Here is a 22,878-nt window from a genome sequence, read left to right on the forward strand (position 1 = left end):
AAGCCTGCTTCTTTTCTGGCATCTTTGCCTTGAGTGTGTTCCAAGGAAGTTCCTGAGGTTTTGTGAGTAGCTCAGCATACATACATTTAACTTTAATCGAGGCACTCACTCCTATTGAGCAAAGACCAAAAATAAGGAGTCAAATGAGCCACATTCCAGTCTAGGCTATGCCTCTGTGATGCTTGTGATCTTGGGCAAGTTATCTGTATCTCAAGCCTCAATGTATTTGCCTATGCACTGAAGGGGGTTAAGGTGGATGACGACCAAAGAGACATCCAGCTGTATTCCGTGTGGCTGGCATGATGGTAAGAAATGTTAGGACTTGATCAGCTCTTACATCACTGGCAATATCCCGAGAGGCCTTGGCAGCCACAATGGGAATGGCATCACTTCTCAAGTCATAGCCTTCTTTCTTGGCTTCTTCCATGGCCTGACGATAGAGGCTCTGAGGAAAGAAGGAGTAGCTTTTAAATATAGAATTCACATTCACTCGAAAAGAAAAGTATATTTTTTGTCAAAGGAAGACCACTTTTGGATGCAAAACTACACGAGGATGTTCAGCCTTAAATCAGAAAAAGAACTCTTTATTTTACTTTCTGTTTATCCTTGGATATTTATTTAAATGAAAATTTCACATTCAGCAAGTTTTAACACCACAACCTCTCTTTGCACAAATCTTATAAATGTTATACATTAAATGAACACCTCTTAATGTGTTTAGATTGTTCACCATTTGCCCTTTTCATAAAACAATCAAGAAATGTTGATTTATTTAACTCCAAATTTGAACTGGGAACATTTTTACTAGCAGAGAATAGTATCATATAATAACATATAATAATACTACCACTAGGAGGATGTGTCCATAATCAAATTTAGTGAACTAAGGATGTATCATTCTTTCTGAATCTCTCTGTTAAAGTTGATTTGCTCCCTATTATTTCATCAACTGCTGGAAGTTGTTAGCAGACATGAGGGTAGCAGGTACCAAAGATTTAGGAGTCAAAACTGCAAAACTGATAAAATTCTATTTATTAACTTCTTCTGTGAATTGAGAAAGCACCACCACTGTTCAATTTCTGTGGCAGGACAGACATGCACAGAAGACAAAACACAAATGTTCTGTGGAAGTGTCATTTGAGAACCACGCATTAAACAAATCATATATACCAATGGCTTTTAGCCCTTTTTGTGAACCAGTGATAAAAATTTTGACTGATTCTGTATCCTTTTAACAAAAAATTTATGTAATTGCCAACATTGGTATTCAACAAATCAAAACAAGATAAATATACAGTTTGATAATAATTTTTAAACATAAAATGTAAAAATTTATTGGATCTCTTAATGAGATTTGTAGGAGCTCATGGTGGTTTGATTACAAAGTTTTGATGGGCAATAATGAATTAAGTTGTCTGGTAGAGTTTTGTGGGGTCTTTTTTATTGTTGTTTTTTGTTTTTTGAGACAGTCTCACTCTATCGCCCAGGCTGGAGTGCAGTGGCACAATCTCGGCTCACTGCCTCCCAGGTTCAAGCGATTCTCGTGCCTCAGCCACCCGAGTAGCTGGGATTACAGGTGTGTGCCACCATGCCCAGCTAATTTTTTGCATTTTTTAGTAGAGATGGGTGTTGCTGATCTCAAACTCTTGAACTCAAGTGATCCCACCTGCCTCAGCCTCCCAAATTGCTGGGATTTCAGGCATGAGCCACTGCACCCAGCCATGTTTGGTAAAGTTTCATTTTAATACTTTCAGACATGCATCATAGTAACTACTAGGATGAATAAGACTATTTCTTTTTCTTTATTTAAAAAATGAAATCTTTATATTATCATATTTAGTCAAATATTTTAATGTATGTTTTAATATTTTGAAATGTATACTTTCCACCTTTTGCAAAACTTCAAACCTACAGAAAAGTTGCAAGAATGCTACAATGAACACCAACTATCCAATTTATTAACATTTTTGCCATATTTGCTTTCTGTAGCTCTCTATGTGTTTGTGTGTTTCTTCATTTTACTTATTATTATTATTTTCAATTGTTGAACTGATTAAGAGAAAACTGTACACATCACGGCCTTCATCCTTGAATACTTTACCATGTATCTCCTAAGAATAAAGATATTTTTATATAACCACAGTATATGTATCAGACTCAGGAAATTTAATATTGATACAGTATTATTGTCTAGTATTATTCTCTTTTACTATCAAATATACAGTGAATATTCAAATTTCATCAAATGTCCCAATAATTTCCTTTATAGCAATGTTGCTTTTCTATCCAAAATTCAGTTCAAGAGAATGAGTAGCATTTAGTTCTCTAGTTTATTTCTTCACCTTTAAACCATGCCTTTTTTGTTTTAACATGAGAGCAGAGTGACTATGAAAGAAGTGGGATGCCACTCAAGCTGTAGGGGCATTCTTGGGCAGATAATTTAGAAGAGTGTATGTATGGAAGTTGAAGCTATGTTAACTGATTTACTTAAAACGATCCATGCCAGTTTACCCCTTGGAGAGCCTTTGGGTAACCTCAAGGATGGTAGGTAGCTGAGATTTGAAAGCTGCTCATCTATATCCAAATACAGCCTTTAGAGCAATCTATGATTGAACAATTTAATCTTTAATTTCACTTTCCCCCTTTCCTCTTTTAAGAGGTTTATTGAGTTAGATAAAGCAGACACAGTACCAGTAGATAGTTCTGGAAAAGAATTTAGAAATAATGTATGGCTTTAAGGGAAAAACTACAAAGATTTACAGTTCTATAAGGCTTTATCATCCCTCTACTTTATACTGTTCAGTGTACTTTTCATTGTTGAGGCTGTGTAAAGACAAAATCTTAAACGTAAGGAAAATCCCTAAAAAGTGTGATACAAATAATTAAACTTCATTTTTATGCCCCATTCTCAAATTAGATTGAATTAAGGATACTGGACTAGTATCTGGATTTTAAATATGCTACAAATGCATTTAATATTTTTAAATATTTTTAACGACTTAAGACTCTTACAGGGTCACTATTATGTTTATAAAGTGGATTATTAAGATGTGTCAGTTTATAGTCTTTTTAAGATGAGATTTTATAAGAAAAAGCTAAAGTAAAAATAAGAATCAATTTAATATCTTTGAGATAAATTCCAGAGGGAATCTGTTTTTCTTCAAAATTTCTAGGAATGTTTCTTTTGAAACTGGAAGGTCAAATACTTCATTTATTATGTTTTTTCTTTAAGAATAAATGTTCACACTTTAAAAATGGTGTAAGTGGGAAAAAATGTGCTTCAATCATCTCATGGCTTCAGGCCAAAAAAATAGAGTTCTTTAATTCTTTCAACATTTAAAAAAGATGCAGTGCTTCAAAGGAGAGGACACTTCTAGCTATCATCAGGGATGTATTTTAAAGCTTGTTACTTAAGAAAACTAGAATAGATAAATGAGAATTTAAGAGGAAAAAAACAGATGCGTTCGTGTTTTTTAATTAATTAATTATTATTATTATACATTAGGTTTTAGGGTACATGTGCGCAATGTGCAGGTTAGTTACATATGTATACATGTGCCATACTGGTGCGCTGCACCCACTAACTCGTCATCTAGCATTAGGTATATCTCCCAATGCTATCCCTCCCCCCTCCTCCCACCCCACAACAGTCCCCAGAGTGTGATGTTCCCCTTCCTGTGTCCATGTGTTCTCATTGTTCAATTCCCACTTGTGAGTGAGAATATGCGGTGTTTGGTTTTTTGTTCTTGCGATAGTTTACTGAGAATGATGATTTCCAATTTCATCCATGTCCCTACAAAGGACATGAACTCATCATTTTTTATGGCTGCATAGTATTCCATGGTGTATATGTGCCACATTTTCTTAATCCAGTCTATCATTGTTGGACATTTGGGTTGGTTCCAAGTCTTTGCTATTGTGAATAGTGCCGCAATAAACATACGTGTGCATGTGTCTTTATAGCAGCATGATTTATAGTCCTTTGGGTATACACCCAGTAATGGGATGGCTGGGTCAAATGGAATTTCTAGTTCTAGATCCCTGAGGAATCACCGAACTGACTTCCACAATTGTTGAACTAGTTTACAGTCCCACCAACAGTGTAAAAGTGTTCCTATTTCTCCACATCCTCTCCAGCACCTGTTGTTTCCTGACTTTTTAATGATTGCTATTCTAACTGGTGTGAGATGGTATCTCACTGTGGTTTTGATTTGCATTTCTCTGATGGCCAGTGATGGTGAGCATTTTTTCATGTGTTTTTTGGCTGCATAAATGTCTTCTTTTGAGAAGTGTCTGTTCATGTCCTTTGCCCACTTTTTGATGGGGTTGTTTGTTTTTTTCTTGTAAATTTGTTTGAGTTCATTGTAGATTCTGGATATTAGCTCTTTGTCAGATGAGCAGGTTGTGAAAATTTTCTCCCATTTTGTAGGTTGCCTGTTCACTCTGATGGTAGTTTCTTTTGCTGTGCAGAAGCTCTTTAGTTTAATTAGATCCCATTTGTCAATTTTGGCTTTTGTTGTCATTGCTTTTGGTGTTTTAGACATGAAGTCCTTGCCCATGCCTATGTCCTGAATGGTAATGCCTAGGTTTTCTTCTAGGGTTTTTATGGTTTTAGGTCTAACGTTTAAGTCTTTAATCCATCTTGAATTGATTTTTGTATAAGGTGTAAGGAAGGGATCCAGTTTCAGCTTTCTCCATATGGCTAGCCAGTTTTCCCAGCACCATTTATTAAATAGGGAATCCTTTCCCCATTGCTTGTTTTTCTCAGGTTTGTCAAAGATCAGATAGTTGTAGATATGTGGCATTATTTCTGAGGGCTCTGTTCTGTTCCATTGATCTATATCTCTGTTTTGGTACCAGTACCATGCTGTTTTGGTTACTGTAGCCTTGTAGTAGAGTTTGAAGTCAGGTAGCGTGATGCCTCCAGCTTTGTTCTTTTGGCTTAGGATTGACTTGGCGATGCGGGCTCTTTTTTGGTTCCATATGAACTTTAAAGTAGTTTTTTCCAATTCTGTGAGGAAAGTTATTGGTAGCTTGATGGGGATGGCATTGAATCTGTAAATTACCTTGGGCAGTATGGCCATTTTCACGATATTGATTCTTCCTACCCATGAGCATGGAATGTTCTTCCATTTGTTTGTATCCTCTTTTATTTCATTGAGCAGTGGTTTGTAGTTCTCCTTGAAGAGGTCCTTCACATCCCTTGTAAGTTGGATTCCTAGGTTTATTCTCTTTGAAGTAATTGTGAATGGGAGTTCACTCATGATTTGGCTCTCTGTTTGTCTGTTGTTGGTGTATAAGAATGCTTGTGATTTTTGTACATTGATTTTGTATCCTGAGACTTTGCTGAAGTTGCTTATCAGCTTAAGGAGATTTTGGGCTGAGACAATGGGGTTTTCTAGATATACAATCATGTCATCTGCAAACAGGGACAATTTGACTTCCTCTTTTCCTAATTGAATACCCTTTATTTCCTTCTCCTGCCTAATTGCCCTGGCCAGAACTTCCAACACTATGTTGAATAGGAGTGTTGAGAGAGGGCATCCCTGTCTTGTGCCAGTTTTCAAAGGGAATGCTACCAGTTTTTGCCCATTCAGTATGATATTCACTGTGGGTTTGTCATAGATAGCTCTGACTATTTTGAGATATGTCCCATCAATACCTAATTTATTGAGAGTTTTTAGCATGAAGGGTTGTTGAACTTTGTCAAAGGCCTTTTCTGCATCTATTGAGATAATCATGTGGTTTTTGTCTTTGGTTCTGTTTATATGCTGGATTACATTTATTGATTTACATATATTGAACCAGCCTTGCATCCCAGGGATGAAGCCCACTTGATCATGGTGGATAAGCTTTTTGATGTGCTGCTGGATTCTGTTTGCCAGTATTTTATTGAGGATTTTTGCATCAATGTTCATCAAGGATATTGGTCTAAAATTCTCTTTTTTTGTTGTGTCTCTGCCAGGTTTTGGTACCAGGATGATGCTGGCCTCATAAAATGAGTTAGGGAGGATTCCCTCTTTTTCTATTGATTGGAATAGTTTCAGAAGGAACGGTACCAGTTCCTCCTTGTACCTCTGGTAGAATTCGGCTGTGAATCCATTTGGTCCTGGACTCTTTTTGGTTGGTAAGCTATTGATTATTGCCACAATTTCAGATCCTGTTATTGGTCTATTCAGAGATTCAACTTCTTCCTGGTTTAGTCTTGGGAGAGTGTATGTGTCGAGGAATTTATCCATTTCTTCTAGATTTTCTAGTTTATTTGCGTAGAGGTGTTTGTAGTATTCTCTGATGGTAGTTTGTATTTCTGTGGGATCGGTGGTGATATCCCCTTTATCATTTTTTTGTTGCATCTATTTGATTCTTCTCTTTTTCTTTATTAGTCTTGCTAGCAGTCTATCAATTTTGTTGATCCTTTCAAAAAACCAGCTCCTGGATTCATTAATTTTTTGAAGGGTTTTTTTTTGTCTCTATTTCCTTCAGTTCTGCTCTGATTTTAGTTATTTCTTGCCTTCTGCTAGCTTTTGAATGTGTTTGCTCTTGCTTTTCTAGTTCTTTTAATTGTGATGTTAGGGTGTCAATTTTGGATTTTTCCTGCTTTCTCTTGTGGGCATTTAGTGCTATAAATTTCCCTCTACACACTGCTTTGAATGTGTCCCAGAGATTCTGGTATGTTGTGTCTTGGTTCTCGTTGGTTTCAAAGAACATCTTTATTTCTGCCTTCATTTCGTTATGTACTCAGTAGTCATTCAGGAGCAGGTTGTTCAGTTTCCATGTAGTTGAGTGGTTTTGAGTGAGATTCTTAATCCTGAGTTCTAGCTTGATTGCACTGTGATCTGAGAGATAGTTTGTTATAATTTCTGTTCTTTTACATTTATTGAGGAGAGCTTTACTTCCAAGTATGTGGTCAATTTTGGAATAGGTGTGGTGTGGTGCTGAAAAAAATGTATATTCTGTTGATTTGGGGTGGAGAGTTCTGTAGATGTCTATTAGGTCTGCCTGGTGCAGAGCTGAGTTCAATTCCTGGGTATCCTTGTTGACTTTCTGTCTCGTTGATCTGTCTAATGTTGTCAGTGGGGTGTTAAAGTCTCCCATTATTATTGTGTGGGAGTCTAAGTCTCTTTGTAGGTCACTCAGGACTTGCTTTATGAATCTGGGTGCTCCTGTATTGGGTGCATATATATTTAGGATAGTTAGCTCTTCTTGTTGAATTGATCCCTTTAACATTATGTAATGGCCTTCTTTGTCTCTTTTGATCTTTGTTGGTTTAAAGTCTGTTTTATTGGAGACTAGGATTGCAACCCCTGCCTTTTTTTGTTTTCCATTTGCTTGGTAGATCTTTCTCCATCCTTTTATTTTGAGCCTATGTGTGTCTCTGCACGTGAGATGGGTTTCCTGAATACAGCACACTGATGGGTCTTGACTCTTGATCCAACTTGCCAGTCTGTGTCTTTTAATTGGAGCATTTAGTCCATTTACATTTAAAGTTAATATTGTTATGTGTGAATTTGATCCTGTCATTAAGATGTTAGCTGGTTATTTTGCTCATTAGTTGATGCAGTCTCTTCCTAGTCTCGATGGTCTTTACATTTTGGCATGATTTTGCAGCGGCTGGTACCGGTTGTGCCTTTCCATGTTTAGTGCTTCCTTCAGGAGCTCTTTTAGGGCAGGCCCCATGGTGACAAAATCTCTCAGCATTTGCTTGTCTGTAAAGTATTTTATTTCTCCTTCACTTATGAAACTTAGTTTGGCTGGACATGAAATTCTGGGTTGAAAATAATTTTCTTTAAGAATGTTGAATATAGGCCCCCACTCTCTTCTGGCTTGTAGAGTTTCTGCCAAGAGATCTGCTGTTAGTCTGATGGGCCTCCCTTTGAGGGTAACCCGACCTTTCTCTCTGGCTGCCCTTAACATTTTTTCCTTCATTTCAACTTTGGTGAATCTGACAATTATGTGTCTTGGAGTTGCTCTTCTCGAGGAGTATCTTTGTGGCGTTCTCTGTATTTCCTGAATCTGAATGTTGGCCTGCCTTGTTAGATTGGGGAAGTTCTCCTGGATAATATCCTGCACAGTGTTTTCCAACTTGGTTCCATTCTCCCCGTCACTTTCAGGTACACCAATCAGACGTAGATTTGGTCTTTTCACATAGTCCCATATTTCTTGGAGGCTTTGCTCATTTCTTTTTATTCTTTTTTCTCTAAACTTCCCTTCTCACTTCATTTCATTCATTTCATCTTCCATCGCTGATACCCTTTCTTCCATTTGATTGCATCGGCTCCCAAGGCTTCTGCATTCTTCACGTAGTTCTCTTCACGTAGCTCTTCACGTAGAGCCTTGGTTTTCAGCTCCATCAGCTCCTTTAAGCACTTCTCTGCATTGGTTATTCTAGTTATACAATCATCTAAATTTTTTTCAAAGTTTTCAACTTCTTTGCCTTTGGTTTGAATATCCTCCCGTAGCTCGGAGTAATTTGATCGTCTGAAGCCTTCTTCTCTCAGCTCGTCAAAGTCATTCTCCGTCCAGCTTTGTTCCGTTGCTGGTGAGGAACTGCGTTCCTTTGGAGGAGGAGAGGCCTTCTGCTTTTTAGAGTTTCCAGTTTTTCTGCTCTGTTTTTTCCCCATCTTTGTGGTTTTATCTACTTTTGGTCTTTGATGATGGTGATGTACAGATGGGTTTTTGGTGTGGATGTCCTTTCTGTTTGTTAGTTTTCCTTCTAACAGACAGGACCCTCAGCTGCAGGTCTGTTGGAGTACCTGGCCGTGTGAGGTGTCAGTCTGCCCCTGCTGGGGGGTGCCTCCCAGTTAGGCTGCTCGGGGGTCAGGGGTCAGCGACCCACTTGAGGAGGCAGTCTGCCCGTTCTCAGATCTCCAGCTGTGTGCTGGGAGAACCACTGCTCTCTTCAAAGCTGTCAGACAGGGACATTTAAGTCTGCAGAGGTTACTGCTGTCTTTTTGTTTGTCTGTGCCCTGCCCCCAGAGGTGGAGCCTACAGAGGCAGGCAGGCCTCCTTGAGCTGTGGTGGGCTCCACCCAGTTCGAGCTTCCTGGCTGCTTTGTTTACCTAAGCAAGCCTGGGCAATGGTGGGCGCGTGTCCCCCAGCCTCATTGCCGCCTTGCAGTTTGATCTCAGACTGCTGTGCTAGCAATCAGCGAGACTCCGTGGGCGTAGGACCCTCTGAGCCAGGTGCGGATATAATCTCCTGGTGCGCCATTTTTTAAGCCCGTCGGAAAAGCGCAAGTATTCGGGTGAGAGTTACCCGATTTTCCAGGTGCCGTCTGTCACCCCTTTCTTTGACTAGGAAAGGGAACTCCCTGACCCCTTGCGCTTCCCGGGTGAGGCAATGCCTCGCCCTTCTTCGGCTCGCGCACGCACGGTGCGCGCACCCACTCACCTGCGCCCACTGTCTGGCACTCCCTAGTGAGATGAACCTGGTACCTCAGATGGAAATGCAGAAATCACCGTCTTCTGCGTCACTCACCGCGTTTGTTTTGTTTTACATTTATGGAATGAAGGAACCATGTGAAATGGGTTGAGAAGAAATTCTCACATTCTGAAATGTGATCTTAGATTCCTCAGGGAATCAACATGATTACGCAATTTTATTTTTATTTATTTGTATGTATTCATGGGGGATGAGTGCAATTTTGCTACATTAATATATTGCACTGTGGTGAAGTCAGAGCCTTCAATGCATGATCATGCAATTTTAAAGAAAGTAAATCCAGCCGAAAATTTTAGAATTAAAAAATAGCCCAATATCCTTCCAGCAGTCTGAAAAAAAAATCTACCTCAATTCCCCTAATGTAAACAAATGAGAGAAGCTTAAGAGCTTCATTATAATCTGGAATAGAAACTAACTTCGTCTGCCTTGGATAAAATAAACCTCCTGGGAGAAGATAATCCAACTGAGAAGCTCTGTGGCCAAGAGAAAATGGCCCATTCAAAAGTGACTGAAGCCAAGGCCAATCAAATATCTATAATCAGGCTTGTCCTTTGGTCTGTTTTATAATGATGGAGAAAGTGAAATCATATCCTCTTCATTTTACTGGTCATGATTTATTTGATATAAGCATGCCTCCTCTTTAAGGCTACATTATTATAGGGAAAAGTAATTAATATGGGTAAAATAATAAGTTTGGTCATCTTAAAAATTAGTACTTAAAATTTTCAGTGCTCTCAAACCGAAGGAAATTCTGCCTTCCTTTTTTGCTAAAAAAAAATGAAGACACATAAACATGTTTAAAAAATTAGTATCCTTCTTGAATCAACCATATAAATTTTTGACTTTGGCAAGAACAATTGAGCAAGACGCTATTTATGCAGCAGTATTTCTGGACTGCAAAGATATGCAATGACAAGTTTAGCAAGGCTGAAGATAGTTCATAAAAGAATGTATTTTATTGTTCTCAGGCAATTTGAAACGGGTGAATTTAAGAATTCTCATTTCAGTTCTTGTAAATAAATCTCAAGTTATTTTGAGCACATTAAATACATCTAATTTTCATGGTGACTTGAGTGTAAAGGAGAGACATTAAAGTTTATTAAACAAATACTTTGCACCAGGCTCCACACTGGGCATGTTAAATATTTTACCTCATTTAGTCATTCTTTAAAAATTCTTTAAGGTAAGCATTTTAATCCTATTTTACAGATGAGGTAATTGAAGAAAATAAACTTGCCGCACAAATTTTGAAGCAAGTACTAATTTGATTAATAGCAAGAATTATTTTTAATGAAAGTTATGTTTTAGTCATTAATAGTTGACTTGAGATATTTTTTCCCTCCTGAAATGAAGATATTTTTGTGTCTGTCTATCTATCTGTCTGTCTAATCTATCTACCTTTCTATCTGCCTATTTTTTAATACAATGATATGTATATTCAAGGTAGGGTAAATGGCATAAAAAACTAACTAAGCTAACTGGCATACGTGAGGATTAATTTCATAATTCTGACATTCCTACATCAGCAACAATCAATGTGGCCAGACCAAAGAAATAAAACAAATGATCTTACCTCACTATAATTTATTTTATTTTGTCTTGCCAACATGATTTCAGGTGTATCAGGCATAATATGGACTTGGGTCTTGTCTTTGTCCCAGGCTTCTGTGTATAAGCGCTGTGAAGGATAAAAAGGTTAATGAATTAGAAAAACAGTTTGTTGTAAACAGGAGTTTTCAATTAAGACACCATGACAAAGTTGAGAGCCAGCTTTCTTGCTGTCTGTTCCATGTGCTGTATATTAATATTCTTTTCAACCTCTTTGATTTTACAAGACATTTATTGTAACAAAATATAAATGTATACTAAGATATGAAAAGAAAAATATATATAATATAATCAAACACACACACACATACACACCCACGTGTGTGTGTTTGGTAACCAGGTCACTCTACTCCAATTAAATAAAAAGCAAGTATTTCCTAAGCATATATTCACATCCATATCTGTACTATGACTATATTAACAAATCCTTCCCATGATTTTGTTTGATGCTGTTTGTTGTTAGTTTATTAGCTGCAAATGTACCTGTATGTGCTATCTCTAGATTTCTTTTTGATAAATGTTTTGAAGATTTGCATCTTTCTCTTTTTTTTGTGTGTGAGACAGAGTTTCACTCTCTTGCCCAGGCTGGAATGCAGTGGTACAGTCACAGCTCACTGCAGCCTCAACCTCTCCAGGCTCAGGTGATCCTCCCACCTCAGCCTCCCAAGTACCTAAGACTAGAGGTGCACGTCACCACACCCGGCTAATTTTTGTATTTTTTGTAGAGACAGGGTTTTGACATGCTGCCCAGGCTAATCTCAAACTGCTGAGCTCAAGTGATCTGCCCACCTCAGCCTCCCAAAAGTGTTGAGATTACATGTGTGAGGCACCATGCCCAGCTTGCATCTTTCTTGTTTGCTCTGCGCTTACCTAAATATGTACTCAGCAAGAAAGAAACCATACCAAATCATATATAACTAACTCTTATAGACTTCAAACAATTTGAACCCAAAATAGCTGTCCCATTCTTTTTTTTTTTTTTTTGAGATGGAATCTCACTCTGTCACCGAGGCTGGAGTGCAGTGGTGCGATCTCAGCTCACTGCAAGCTCCGCCTCCCAGGTTCACACCATTCTCCTGCCTCAGCCTCTTAAGTAGCTGGGACTACAGGCGTCTGCCACCATGCCCAGCTAATTTTTTGTATTTTTAGTAGAGACAGGGTTTCACCGTGGTCTTGATCTCCTGACCTCATGATCCGCCTGCCTTGGCCTCCCAAAGAGCTGTCCCATTCTTAACTCTGGCTATTTCACAAGAGATTTCAAAGCAGAAATGCTCCCATATATTGTTATCTAACAGAATAGAGAATTCAACTGAATCACTATACATTGGATAGCAATTTAATTGGATTTAAAAAAGAGACTAACTTAATTAACAATAGGTATCTTAAATGACATATAGCCCTGTCTTATTTTCCTACAAATTGGGGGCTCACCTTGTTCATATTGAGAGCATTGTTCTTGGCCAGCACCTGCTCTAGAGAATCAGTCACACTGGTAAATTTCAGCTTGTCTGGAGGCTGGCGATAGATGTTATCACTCAGTATTTCGGCAGCTCTCTTGCACTTGACCACATCCATAGACCCAATGGGGACCCAGCCAATGCCTCTCAGCCACTGGAGATCAGATTTGTAAATGTTCTGGAGAGATTAAACACAAAAGCGAGTATTACTGAAGTTGTTTTAACATGATTTCAAAAATAAAAAAATAACACTAGAAAGCTTGGATAGTCAAATTTCATGTATATATTCTTCAATATATGAAGGCCAAACTGAATACAATCTCAGGTATTACTTTCTTTCTCTCCAAAAAAAGTAAGGGGAAGAGTTGCCTAAAAAATGAGCAGAGAGAAGAAATGTCATCCCTTCTGAAGGTTCTACCTAATCCTAGACCGCTGTCTCAGTATTTCTATGAATTACTATTATGAGCACAGTTACCATGGATCTTAATTACTCACATCGCTCTGGAGGTCATAGGCCTGCCGAGCATGGATGACATCATTCTGGTCGGGCAGGCACGTCCACTCGTGCAGGTAGTTCTTGTAGTCCACGTCGCTGACTAAGGTCTGGCACTTCTTGGCTAACACCACCCCCAGCATGTCCACTGGGCTGCTGAACTTGGTCTTCCACTTCTCAAAGTCCTTCTTATACTCCCTTTCACTCTGGATCTTGGCCACGTGCATGGACCACATCATCTTGGGGTCATCTTCAATGTTCCGGGCTCCAATGTGGTGGCCGAGCTGCTTGCGGTAACCATCTTTGTATTTGTACTGAAATAAAGTTGGTCATTTCAAAAATAAAAATGAATAGAAAGGCTTAGAAGCCTCATTAATTTTAAACTTTATTATTTTAAAATTGCTAATTCTTGCAGAGAAATGAAAGAATCTGAATATCTGTTTATCTCCTCATCCTAAATTCTTATTAGACTCTACAGCACTAATCTAATGGGCAGTAGTCTAATGGGAAGTCTCATAAATAGTCTAACAGCAACAGTCTAATGGGAATAGTCCAGTGGGAAGACAGGCCAAACTACATGGTCCTATGGCTTGTAGACGTTAAGTTTCTGAAAATAAAGGAAGCAACACTTTCCGGAAGATCATTCGGTACTGTGTACTGCCATTTCTTCATCTTGGGCCCATGAAATCACTAACCCAGAAATTTTACATATGATTTTGAGACTGCTATTCCTGAGTCCACAGATACCATTTTATCCCTCCATCCAACACACCCATAATCCTTCCCAAATCCAGCTCTGCTGGGGCACTTGACTCCCTGAAGTGGTCTGGATTATATTCCCATGCTACAAGCCCTGCTCTGTTGCAGATCAAATTTGACTGAGGTTTGTTTGGGATTCCTCAAGTGAAAAATGGAATATGTACCTACAAAAAAGCATTTTGTTGGTGGTGGTGGTAAGGGCAAACTGGATATTTTCTCCCTATTTCAGACAACACATCACACCAATCCTAACAAATATTTACAGAAGTCTGAATTTTCAACTGGGCATAGTGGCTTATGCCTGTAATCCCAGCACTTTGGGAGGCCAAGGCAGGTGGATCACCTGAGGTCAGGAGTTTGAGATCGGCCTAGCCAACATGGTGAAACCCTGTCTCTACTAAAAATACAAAAAATACTAAATACTAAAAAAAAATTAGCCAGTTGTGGTGGCTGGTGCCTGTAATCCCAGTTACTCGGGAGGCTGAGGCAGGAGAATCACTTGAACCCGGGAGGCGGAGGTTGCAGTGAGCCAAGATCACACCATTGCACTCCAGCCTGGGCAACAAGAGTGAGACTCTGAGACTCTGTCTCAAACAAACAAACAAACAAAAAACAAAAGAAAAGAAGAAGAAGAAGTCTGAATTTTCCACCAAAGAACCCACCTCTTTCAGAGATGGCAGGAGGAGAAATTAGGTTCACCATTTTCTTGTTTTTCTCGTCTTTGTCTTTCTGTTTTCATTTTAAAAGAACTCAAAAGGAAGCATTTAAGATAATTTTCCAAAAAAAAAAATGAGTTGGCAGAAACACAGAGCAGATTTGGGGAAAGGTGGATTTTCCTAGACTTGGTTCTATCAGCTGTTTTTCTGATGCTGAACCAATACATGTAACTAAGTTATTTTTTAACACCTCTTCTGCCATTTTCTATTTTCTGTGAGGCTCCATGCTCAAAATATGGAGATGAATTTCTCATAATTGTAGATATGAAAAATTGTAGAATCACATCCAATTTTATACTGGATTGAAGTATACTGGTTTAGGTTACCCCCTTCCTACCTGGGACATAGATACTAAAGTCTTCCGAAGCTTAAAATAGGAGTTTTTTCAAATGAAAAACTTTGAATTTGAATTTGATTTAGAAAAATAAGCCAATAAATGTGCTTAAACTGGCCCCCAAATGTTATAATAGTAATAATCCTGCCTCCCCACTTCATCCATCCATGTAAATATCTAGGGTGTTGCTACTCACCTCACTGATAATGTCCCTGGAGGCCTTGGCAGCCACGATGGGGATGGCGTCACTTCGCAAGTCGTAGCCTTTCTTTTTTGCTTCTTCATTGGCAAGTTTGTATAGAGTCTATAAAAAGAAAGCCAAAGAGTTAAAGCAAAAGGTTGGACATCAACAATTCAGAGATTATTAAGTGACTTATATCCTAAAATTTAAAAAAGGATAGGAACTGGAGACAATTCAAGTTTCTGGCAATAGTGGAAAGCAAATAAATTATATTCTACCAAAAATACTATATAGCATTAGAAATAAATGGGATATATCAATGAACATTAATATATAGTGATATATTAACCTATTATATATCATTATAGATTAATATGCTATACATAGATCAATATGATATACATATCGGCATAGATTAATACAATTCTAGTAATACAGATTGATGAGCAAAGTAGCAATCCAAATGTACCACTAAGTGAAAAAAAATGGTAGAACAATGTTTAATATCTATCTGTATGTATAAAAATATATTTTTATTCATTTTTATTACCTACAATTTGCATGACAATCATATTTTATAATGTTTAAAAGACAAATAAGAAAAAATTAAAATATAACAAAATATAGTTAACTATAATCACAACTTTCTAAATTTTGGTTGTACCACATTAATAAACCACGTGTCTATAAAATTGCATTTTACTTTTAAAAAAGTCAGTAATCAATGTTATTGATAGAGAACACTTCTTCCTTATGCCTAAGGTTTTCTTTCTATAGACAAAGCTCAGTTATTTTAACTGCGGCCTTTTCTGCCCCTTTACTCTCTCTGCCCTGGAAAGGTGCAGTGATTTACTGATGTATCTAATTGGTAGGGATGGAATTAGTGGGCATGCATATTTTGGCAGAAATAATGGGCCAGTATTTTATCTGACAATCCTCTGAAGTGTCTAAAATACTACTCAGTCCCACTGACTCACAGTGGAAATCTCCACAAACAGAAAAGACATTGTGACTTCAGTTTGCCAGTGGAATCCCATAAAATGTAATATCTAACCCAGAGATGAAAGGTTGGATGGGTGGAGTGTTAAATGAAAGAGCCACATGCACCATGACAGCTGAGGCCCTAGAATCTCCACAAAACTAAGTATAGACACCACAACCATAATATAGTGCCACAGATTTTTGCCCCTACCTCACTGTAGTTGATTTTGTTCTGCCTTGCCAACATAATCTCTGGTGTATCAGGCATTATGTGAATTTGAGTCTTGTCTTTGTCCCAGGCCTCTGTGTATAAACGCTGTAAAAGAAGATAAGATGTTGATTAAAAATCATTTGAAATAGAAATGACAAAAAGTTCATTTAAAACTGTTATTACTGACCTCATTAGGAAAAATAAGCCAGACTTGAATATAAAGTATTCTACTGGAAGTGTCTTATTACTAGTTATCAAGATTGAAACTGGGAATAATCAAAATTATTTAGAGGATTTCAAGCATGTAATTTAAAAGGTAAAAATGCAACCCGACGCCTTCATAGATAATTTAGACTCCATTAGTCATTAAAGTATAATAACATCTTCTGGCATCTTGGAGAAGCTTGAGGCAGCTGGGACTCACCTTGTTCATGTTGAGAGCATTGTTCTTGGCCAGCACCTGCTCTAGAGAATCAGTCACACTGGTAAATTTCAGCTTGTCTGGAGGCTGGCGGTAGATGTTATCACTCAGTATTTCAGCAGCTCTCTTGCACTTGACCACATCCATAGACCCAATGGGGACCCAGCCAATGCCTCTCAGCCACTGGAGATCTGACTTGTAAATATTCTGAGAAGAGGAAAAAAGTCAAAAACTATTCATCAAGACCACAATATTTAGGGTAAATATGCAAATAGAATCAGTAATAAAGTGCAATTCTGTTTTCTATTAATAGAAAACAAGTTCATTGTATAAGGCAAACTAAAAGAATTATGTTCAAAAATGACCCAGAAATATCTCCTAGCCATAATAAAAAGTTATCAAACATTTCAGGTTATTAGGAGAGGAGTGATCCCAAGTAATATCTTCTGTCAGTTGGTTCAGTGAACATTATCATAATTATAACATCCCTATGCAGGGAAGAATACCAACCCGGAGTGACAGAAACCACACACATGCCAAACAACAGGCCCTTAGTGAATCAATTTTAGGCCTAGGCAAAGCCATTAAAAGCTTCACTATTGAAGAATATTTATGACATGTAGAAATGTCATTAATACAATATGAAATTTTAAAGTGGCACATAAAACAACGTGGGTAGATAAATTACATGAATAAGAGTGGGTTTTTCTAGTGGTTGGATTGTTTTGGATTCTTATTCCCTGCGATGTATTCTTCTATATATTTCAAAATATCTGTAATGCCTTTAAAAACACAGTTAAAATATAATAGTGCTGTAGAACCCCTGAAGCCCTGAGATCTTCAACAGCTGTAACTCTGTCCAAGATTCAGGGCAATAAAATTTAATTGCTTATTTATTAAATGAACAATTTCATTGTGCAAGGCCCCAGTCTCTTCCTCACCAAGTCCTCAGGATGGAAGCACAGACAACTGTATAAAATCATACTGCCATATTTTTCTCACTTTATTTAAAAATTTTTTTTTGCTGAAGATTTTTATGTACCCATTAAGTATTCATAACTACTCACAATCATAGTATTGGATCTTTGTTTGGCTCATTAGAAAGATTTCACCTGTCACAGAAACTGAGTAGAAAATAAAAAAAACTTGTATTTTGTAGTCTAGACAAAAAAAAAAAAAACTATTAGAATTAGCCTGTGCTGACTAGTTATTGCCCCCACAAATAACGATAGCAAGAATGAAAACAGGACAGGTGCGGGGGCCCACGCCTGTAATTCCAGCACTCTGGGATGCTGAGGGGGGCAGATCACCTGAGGTCAGGAGTTGGAGACCAGCCTGGCCAATATGGCAAAGCCCCATCTCCACTAAAAATAAAAAAAATTAGTGGGGCAGGGCAGCGGCAGCCTGTAATTCCAGCTGCAGGGAGGCTGAAGCATGAGAATCACTTGAACCCGGGAGGCGAAGGTTGCAGTAATCCGAGATCGCGCCACTGCACACCAGCCTGGGCGACAGAGGGAGACTCTGTCTCAAAAAAAAGCAAAAAGAATGAAAACAATAACAGTTTATACCTCTGGAATGCTTTTTAGCTTTCAACTACTTCCCACATTATGAAGGTCATATCACAGGGTGAGGAAGGCAATCCAGAGAAGGTGCCCAACAAATAGACAGATGGTAAGCAATCTGTCAATGTTGTCGTTGTATGGGTGACATCAACCCTTTTAAACTATCTTCTCTGTGCAGGCAAAGCCTTTCTTTTTGGAAAGAATTGCAAAACACAGGGTTCTGTATGTCAAAAGCTACAGAACAGATGTGGGAGTTTTCTCAGGTAGGCTGTAAGTTTTTAGGAACAACCAATTAATGTATAATTATTACAAATTAGTTTTAGTCTCCAAAACTTGCTAGTGCTTTAATTCCTTCAAAGTTTATAAAATACATAGTGCAGGAAATGTGCCTCTCATATCCAGATTTGAGATAGTGTATCTGCTTCCAATAAGTAGTAGGCTCTGTCATTACCATGTGGCTCCTCCATAGAGAGCCAGGCTAAGAGGAAGTGTCTGTGAAACAGTCCAGTAGTGTACAGACACAGAGACTTCTTTTATTTCATAAGCATAATATTTAGTGTTGCAGTAGGCATTAGAATTCAATAATTCTTTGTTTTGCAAAGAAGCCAAAAACAAATTCCACAGTAATTTCTTTTTAAAGTAAAAACGTGTCTTCCTTCCTTAAAAGAATAAAATGTCTCCCTCTAGTGGACCCTGAATTCTAATGTTACTTAATTCCCATTTTGTTTTTACAAGACCAAGTCCACTTTGTAAATTTTACTTTCTTATGAAGTCTATTAGTGTATTCATAATAAAGCAATAAAACTGTATTCTGATTTAAATCTTATTCATGGACCAATCAATCTTAACTTGAGCAAGTCAATGGATTGTATATAAAGGATAATTTTCACATAGTTTAAATTATTTCTGTGCACAGCTTCATTTATAGATGCTGTACTCACGTCACTCTGGAGGTCATAGGCCTGCCGAGCATGGATGACGTCGCTCTGGTCAGGCAGGCATGTCCACTGGTGCAGGTAGTTCTTGTAGTCCACGTCGCTGACTAAGGTCTGACACTTCTTGGCCAGCACCACCCCCAGCATGTCCACTGGGCTGCTGAACTTGGTCTTCCACTTCTCAAAGTCCTTCTTGTACTCCCTGTCACTCTGGATCTTGGCTACGTGCATGGACCACATCATCTTGGGGTCATCTTCAATGTTCCGGGCTCCAATGTGGTGGCCAAGTTGCTTGCGGTAACCATCTTTATATTTGTACTAAAATGAAAATGCACAAATCAGGTTTTTATTGTAACCCCTTAGAGGCCACAAGTCTGTGCAAAATCAACTTGCTTACATCATAGTTCAACTGACTTTTGTTAACAAGCACTAACTCAAGCCAGTATCCTGGCTTTCATCCTGGAAGCCTTTACAGAGGTAGAAAAATAGATGGAATTCATGTAATTGTAGTGTATACCCCAAATCACCTACAGCCTGGTACTAAGGGATACCTCTGAAAACAAGAAGTGCATATGTGGGGAAAAGGTCACCTGTGGAAGTCAGGGAGAGAACATTTGAACCAGGGAACCTGTAGAATTGGATTCTATACACTAAAAGCATGTCAGGAAGAGGGTTCACTTGGTGGAATGGTGTCTTTAATAAACAGTAAAATGAGGCCGGGCACAGTGGCTCACGCCTGTAATCCCAGCACTTTGGGAGGCCAAGGCGGGTGGATCACGAGGTCAGGAGATCAAGACCATCCTGGCTAATGCGGTGAAACCTCGTCTCTACTAAAAATATAAAAAATTAGCTGGGCGTGGTGGCGGGCACCTGTAGTCCCAGCTACTTGGGAGGCTGAGGCAGGAGAATGGCGTGAACCCGGGAGGCAGAGCTTGCAGTGACCCAAGATTGCGCCACTGCACTCCAGCCTGGGTGACAGAGCAAGACTCTGTCTCAAAAAAAAAAAAATAAATAAATAAACAGTAAAATGAGTGACTGATTCCTGCAAGGACCACCTGTAGTAGCAACAGAGGAGAATTTATTATTATTACTATTATTTTTACTAGATTCATGCATTCAATGGCAGTGGCAAGCTTTTGGCATCATTTTGAAAACTGATTGTACTTGTAAAACTGACACAGCAACCCAACTGGTTAGATTATGCTCTTAGTAAGGTCATGGGTTCTAGCCTCACATATGCCAACAATGTTTTTATTATTCATGTCCAATGACTTCATTCTGGAATCTAAGCCAGTTATCCAAAATACATGCTTCTAGTCTCAAAGACAACTGACTGAGAAAGTGTAGGTGAGTCAGCAAGAGACAATATGGTACAGTGGAAAGGAATGAGATTGTTCAGAGTCTCGACTCCCCCACTCACTAGGAGTTTGGTTTTAGGCAAGTTGCTTAAACAATCCACAAAATGGGGATAATGATGATATCTACATCATAGGGCAATTATGAAGAGTAAGTGAGACAATGCATGTAAAGCTCTTAGCAAAGAGTTCTCAATATTTCTTGGTTATTATGATGTCATTATTTATTATTATTGGCATAAGTCCATTTGCTGGGAGGGTCCAACATACATAAAGTTGAGTCACTAACGTAAGATTCCAATATAAAGGACAGCAAGTGGGCCTTGATTTTTAGAGCAGTCATTTGTTCCTCAAGAATCCCTGAGGCACCAGAAAAGGATGACAGTTTTACTCTGGGAGACATGCTAAATGGCTAGGAGCTATTGCTAAGAGTGTGACCTCACGCTTGTAAAACCAGCACTTTGGGAGCCTGAGGCAGGTGGATCACCTGAGGTCAAGAATTTGAGACCAGCCTGGCCAACATGGTAAAACCCCATCTCTACTAAAAATACAAAAAATTATGGGCGTGGTGGTGAGTGCCTGTAATCCCAGCTACTCGGGAGGCTGAGGCAGGAGAATTGCTTGACCCCAGGGGGCAGAGGTTGCAGTGAGCCGAGATCAGGCCATTGCACTCCAGCCTGGGCAACAAGAGCAAAACTCCGTCTCAAAAAAAAAAAAAAAAAAAAGAGTGTAATCTTAGGTCAGTAGTCACCTCTGGTACTGATCAACTGCCTTCTTTTCATAAGGGCGAATTTCAATAGCAAGAGCCACATGTGTTTTAAAATACTATCTATTCAAATGTTACATAAAGCCAGGCCCTGAATCTCACTGGCAGAACCTAAGTTTATGAGTTATCTCTTCTATAAGCTTTTCTATAAGCCAGTGATAATTCTTACATAAGCATCTCCAAGCCTGCAGCTTCACTCTAACAGTGTCCACATGAATGAATCTTTCTCTATTCTTGGTTGACCAGTTTTCACAGAAGATGCTGTGTCCTGTAGGTTACAGACCCCTCTTATAAACATCAAGATTTTCATTTCCCTTAAAACTGAGGTTTTGAAAAATCCCACACAAATATATCAGGATATATTTTCAAAGGTCCAGGAAAAGTTCTTTTCTAAGATTTAGTTCAGTGAAAATACCACATTAGATTGATCACATACTCAGAATGGAATTGACAACTCACATCACTGATGATGTCCCTGGAGGCCTTGGCCGCCACGATGGGGATGGCGTCACTTCGCAAGTCACAGCCTTTCTTCTTTGCTTCTTCATTAGCAAGTTTGTAGAGACTCTAAATTTGGGGGAAAAAAAAATCAGATGCTGACATTTATATCTAAAAACTGACAGAGGACTAAGACAATTCACTAAGTTCTCCACAGACAGTGCCTATAATAATCTTACTTTTGAGAGTTCTAAGCCTTCTGCATGTTTGCTGAAGTGAAGACTCAAAAATGAGGCTGGGTGCAGTGGCTCACACCTGTAATTTGGGAGGCGGAGGCGGGTGGGTCACCTGAGGTCAGGAGTTCGAGACCAGCCTGGCCAAAATGGTGAAACCCCATCTCTACTAAATATAAAAAAAAATAGCTGGGTGTGGTGGTGCATGCCTGCAATCCCAGTTACTTGGGAGACTGAGGCAGGAGAATTACTTGAACCTGGGAGGTGGAAGTTGCAGTGAGCTGAGATTGTGCCATTGCACTACAGCCTGGGCAACAAGAGCGAAACTCCATCTCAAAAAACAAAACAAAACAAAAAAAAAGATACCCATAAAGACCAATGCACCTTTTTTACTTTAAAAATTATGTTGAATTAAGTATATATACATGTTATAGGTTGTTTTAAAAAATTTTAGTTAAAACAATAAATCCAGTTTAAAAATTACAGGAAAAATTAAGCTGAAACTCATAGTTCTAGCGTGGTAAAATGTGGGTGGGAGGGAAAGGCTAAACTGTTGATCATGGCAATCAATTCAACTCACATTTATTCTGCCCTGACCCTGTGTCTCTGACTGTGTGGGGTACTTGGGAATCAAAGATGAGGTTGAGACCCCTCTCAACCTAAAGGTTCCTGGGAGAACTGATGGAGAGACTGATAACCTGTGGAAGCAACTGCTGAAAAGTCAAACCACATTAATAATGAAGAGCTCCAGGAAGGAGACATTTATTCTGAACTGAGAATCAGGGAAGTTCTTGAAGATGGGGTGACCTTTGAGTCAGACTTTGAGCAGAGTTTCAGTAGACTAAGGTGGCATCAAGGGCAGAGGAAATCACGTGAATCAAGGCACCACTGTGGAGGGGAAGCAGAGGGGTGTTGAAGGAAGTGGGTGAGGCCCCAGGGAGGAGTCGCAGGAGAGGGCTGAGATTAGCCCAGAGTTGGACTGTGAAC

The 22,878-nt window shown here is 38.8% G+C and overlaps 1 protein-coding gene across 4 annotated transcripts in view; it reads right to left on the bottom strand.

The window, feature by feature from the left end:
* Positions 1-22,878, bottom strand: part of NEB (nebulin) — a 247,776-nt gene that overhangs the window by 136,014 nt on the left and 88,884 nt on the right. For 3 of the 4 annotated variants that reach the window (XM_054478962.2, XM_054478961.2, XM_054478960.2), the window contains exons 62-70: positions 21,680-21,787; positions 19,106-19,417; positions 16,606-16,809; positions 16,182-16,286; positions 15,005-15,112; positions 13,002-13,313; positions 12,481-12,684; positions 11,015-11,119; positions 338-445 (exon numbers count right to left, since the gene is read on the bottom strand). In XM_054478962.2, the coding sequence (XP_054334937.1) occupies positions 338-445; positions 11,015-11,119; positions 12,481-12,684; positions 13,002-13,313; positions 15,005-15,112; positions 16,182-16,286; positions 16,606-16,809; positions 19,106-19,417; positions 21,680-21,787 (1,566 nt within the window). The remainder of the gene's footprint in view (positions 1-337; positions 446-11,014; positions 11,120-12,480; positions 12,685-13,001; positions 13,314-15,004; positions 15,113-16,181; positions 16,287-16,605; positions 16,810-19,105; positions 19,418-21,679; positions 21,788-22,878) is intronic. The other variant, XM_054478963.2, reaches the window with a different exon arrangement.

This window comes from Pongo pygmaeus, chromosome 11 (assembly GCF_028885625.2).
Source record: "Pongo pygmaeus isolate AG05252 chromosome 11, NHGRI_mPonPyg2-v2.0_pri, whole genome shotgun sequence".
NCBI classification, from domain to species: domain Eukaryota; kingdom Metazoa; phylum Chordata; class Mammalia; order Primates; family Hominidae; genus Pongo; species Pongo pygmaeus.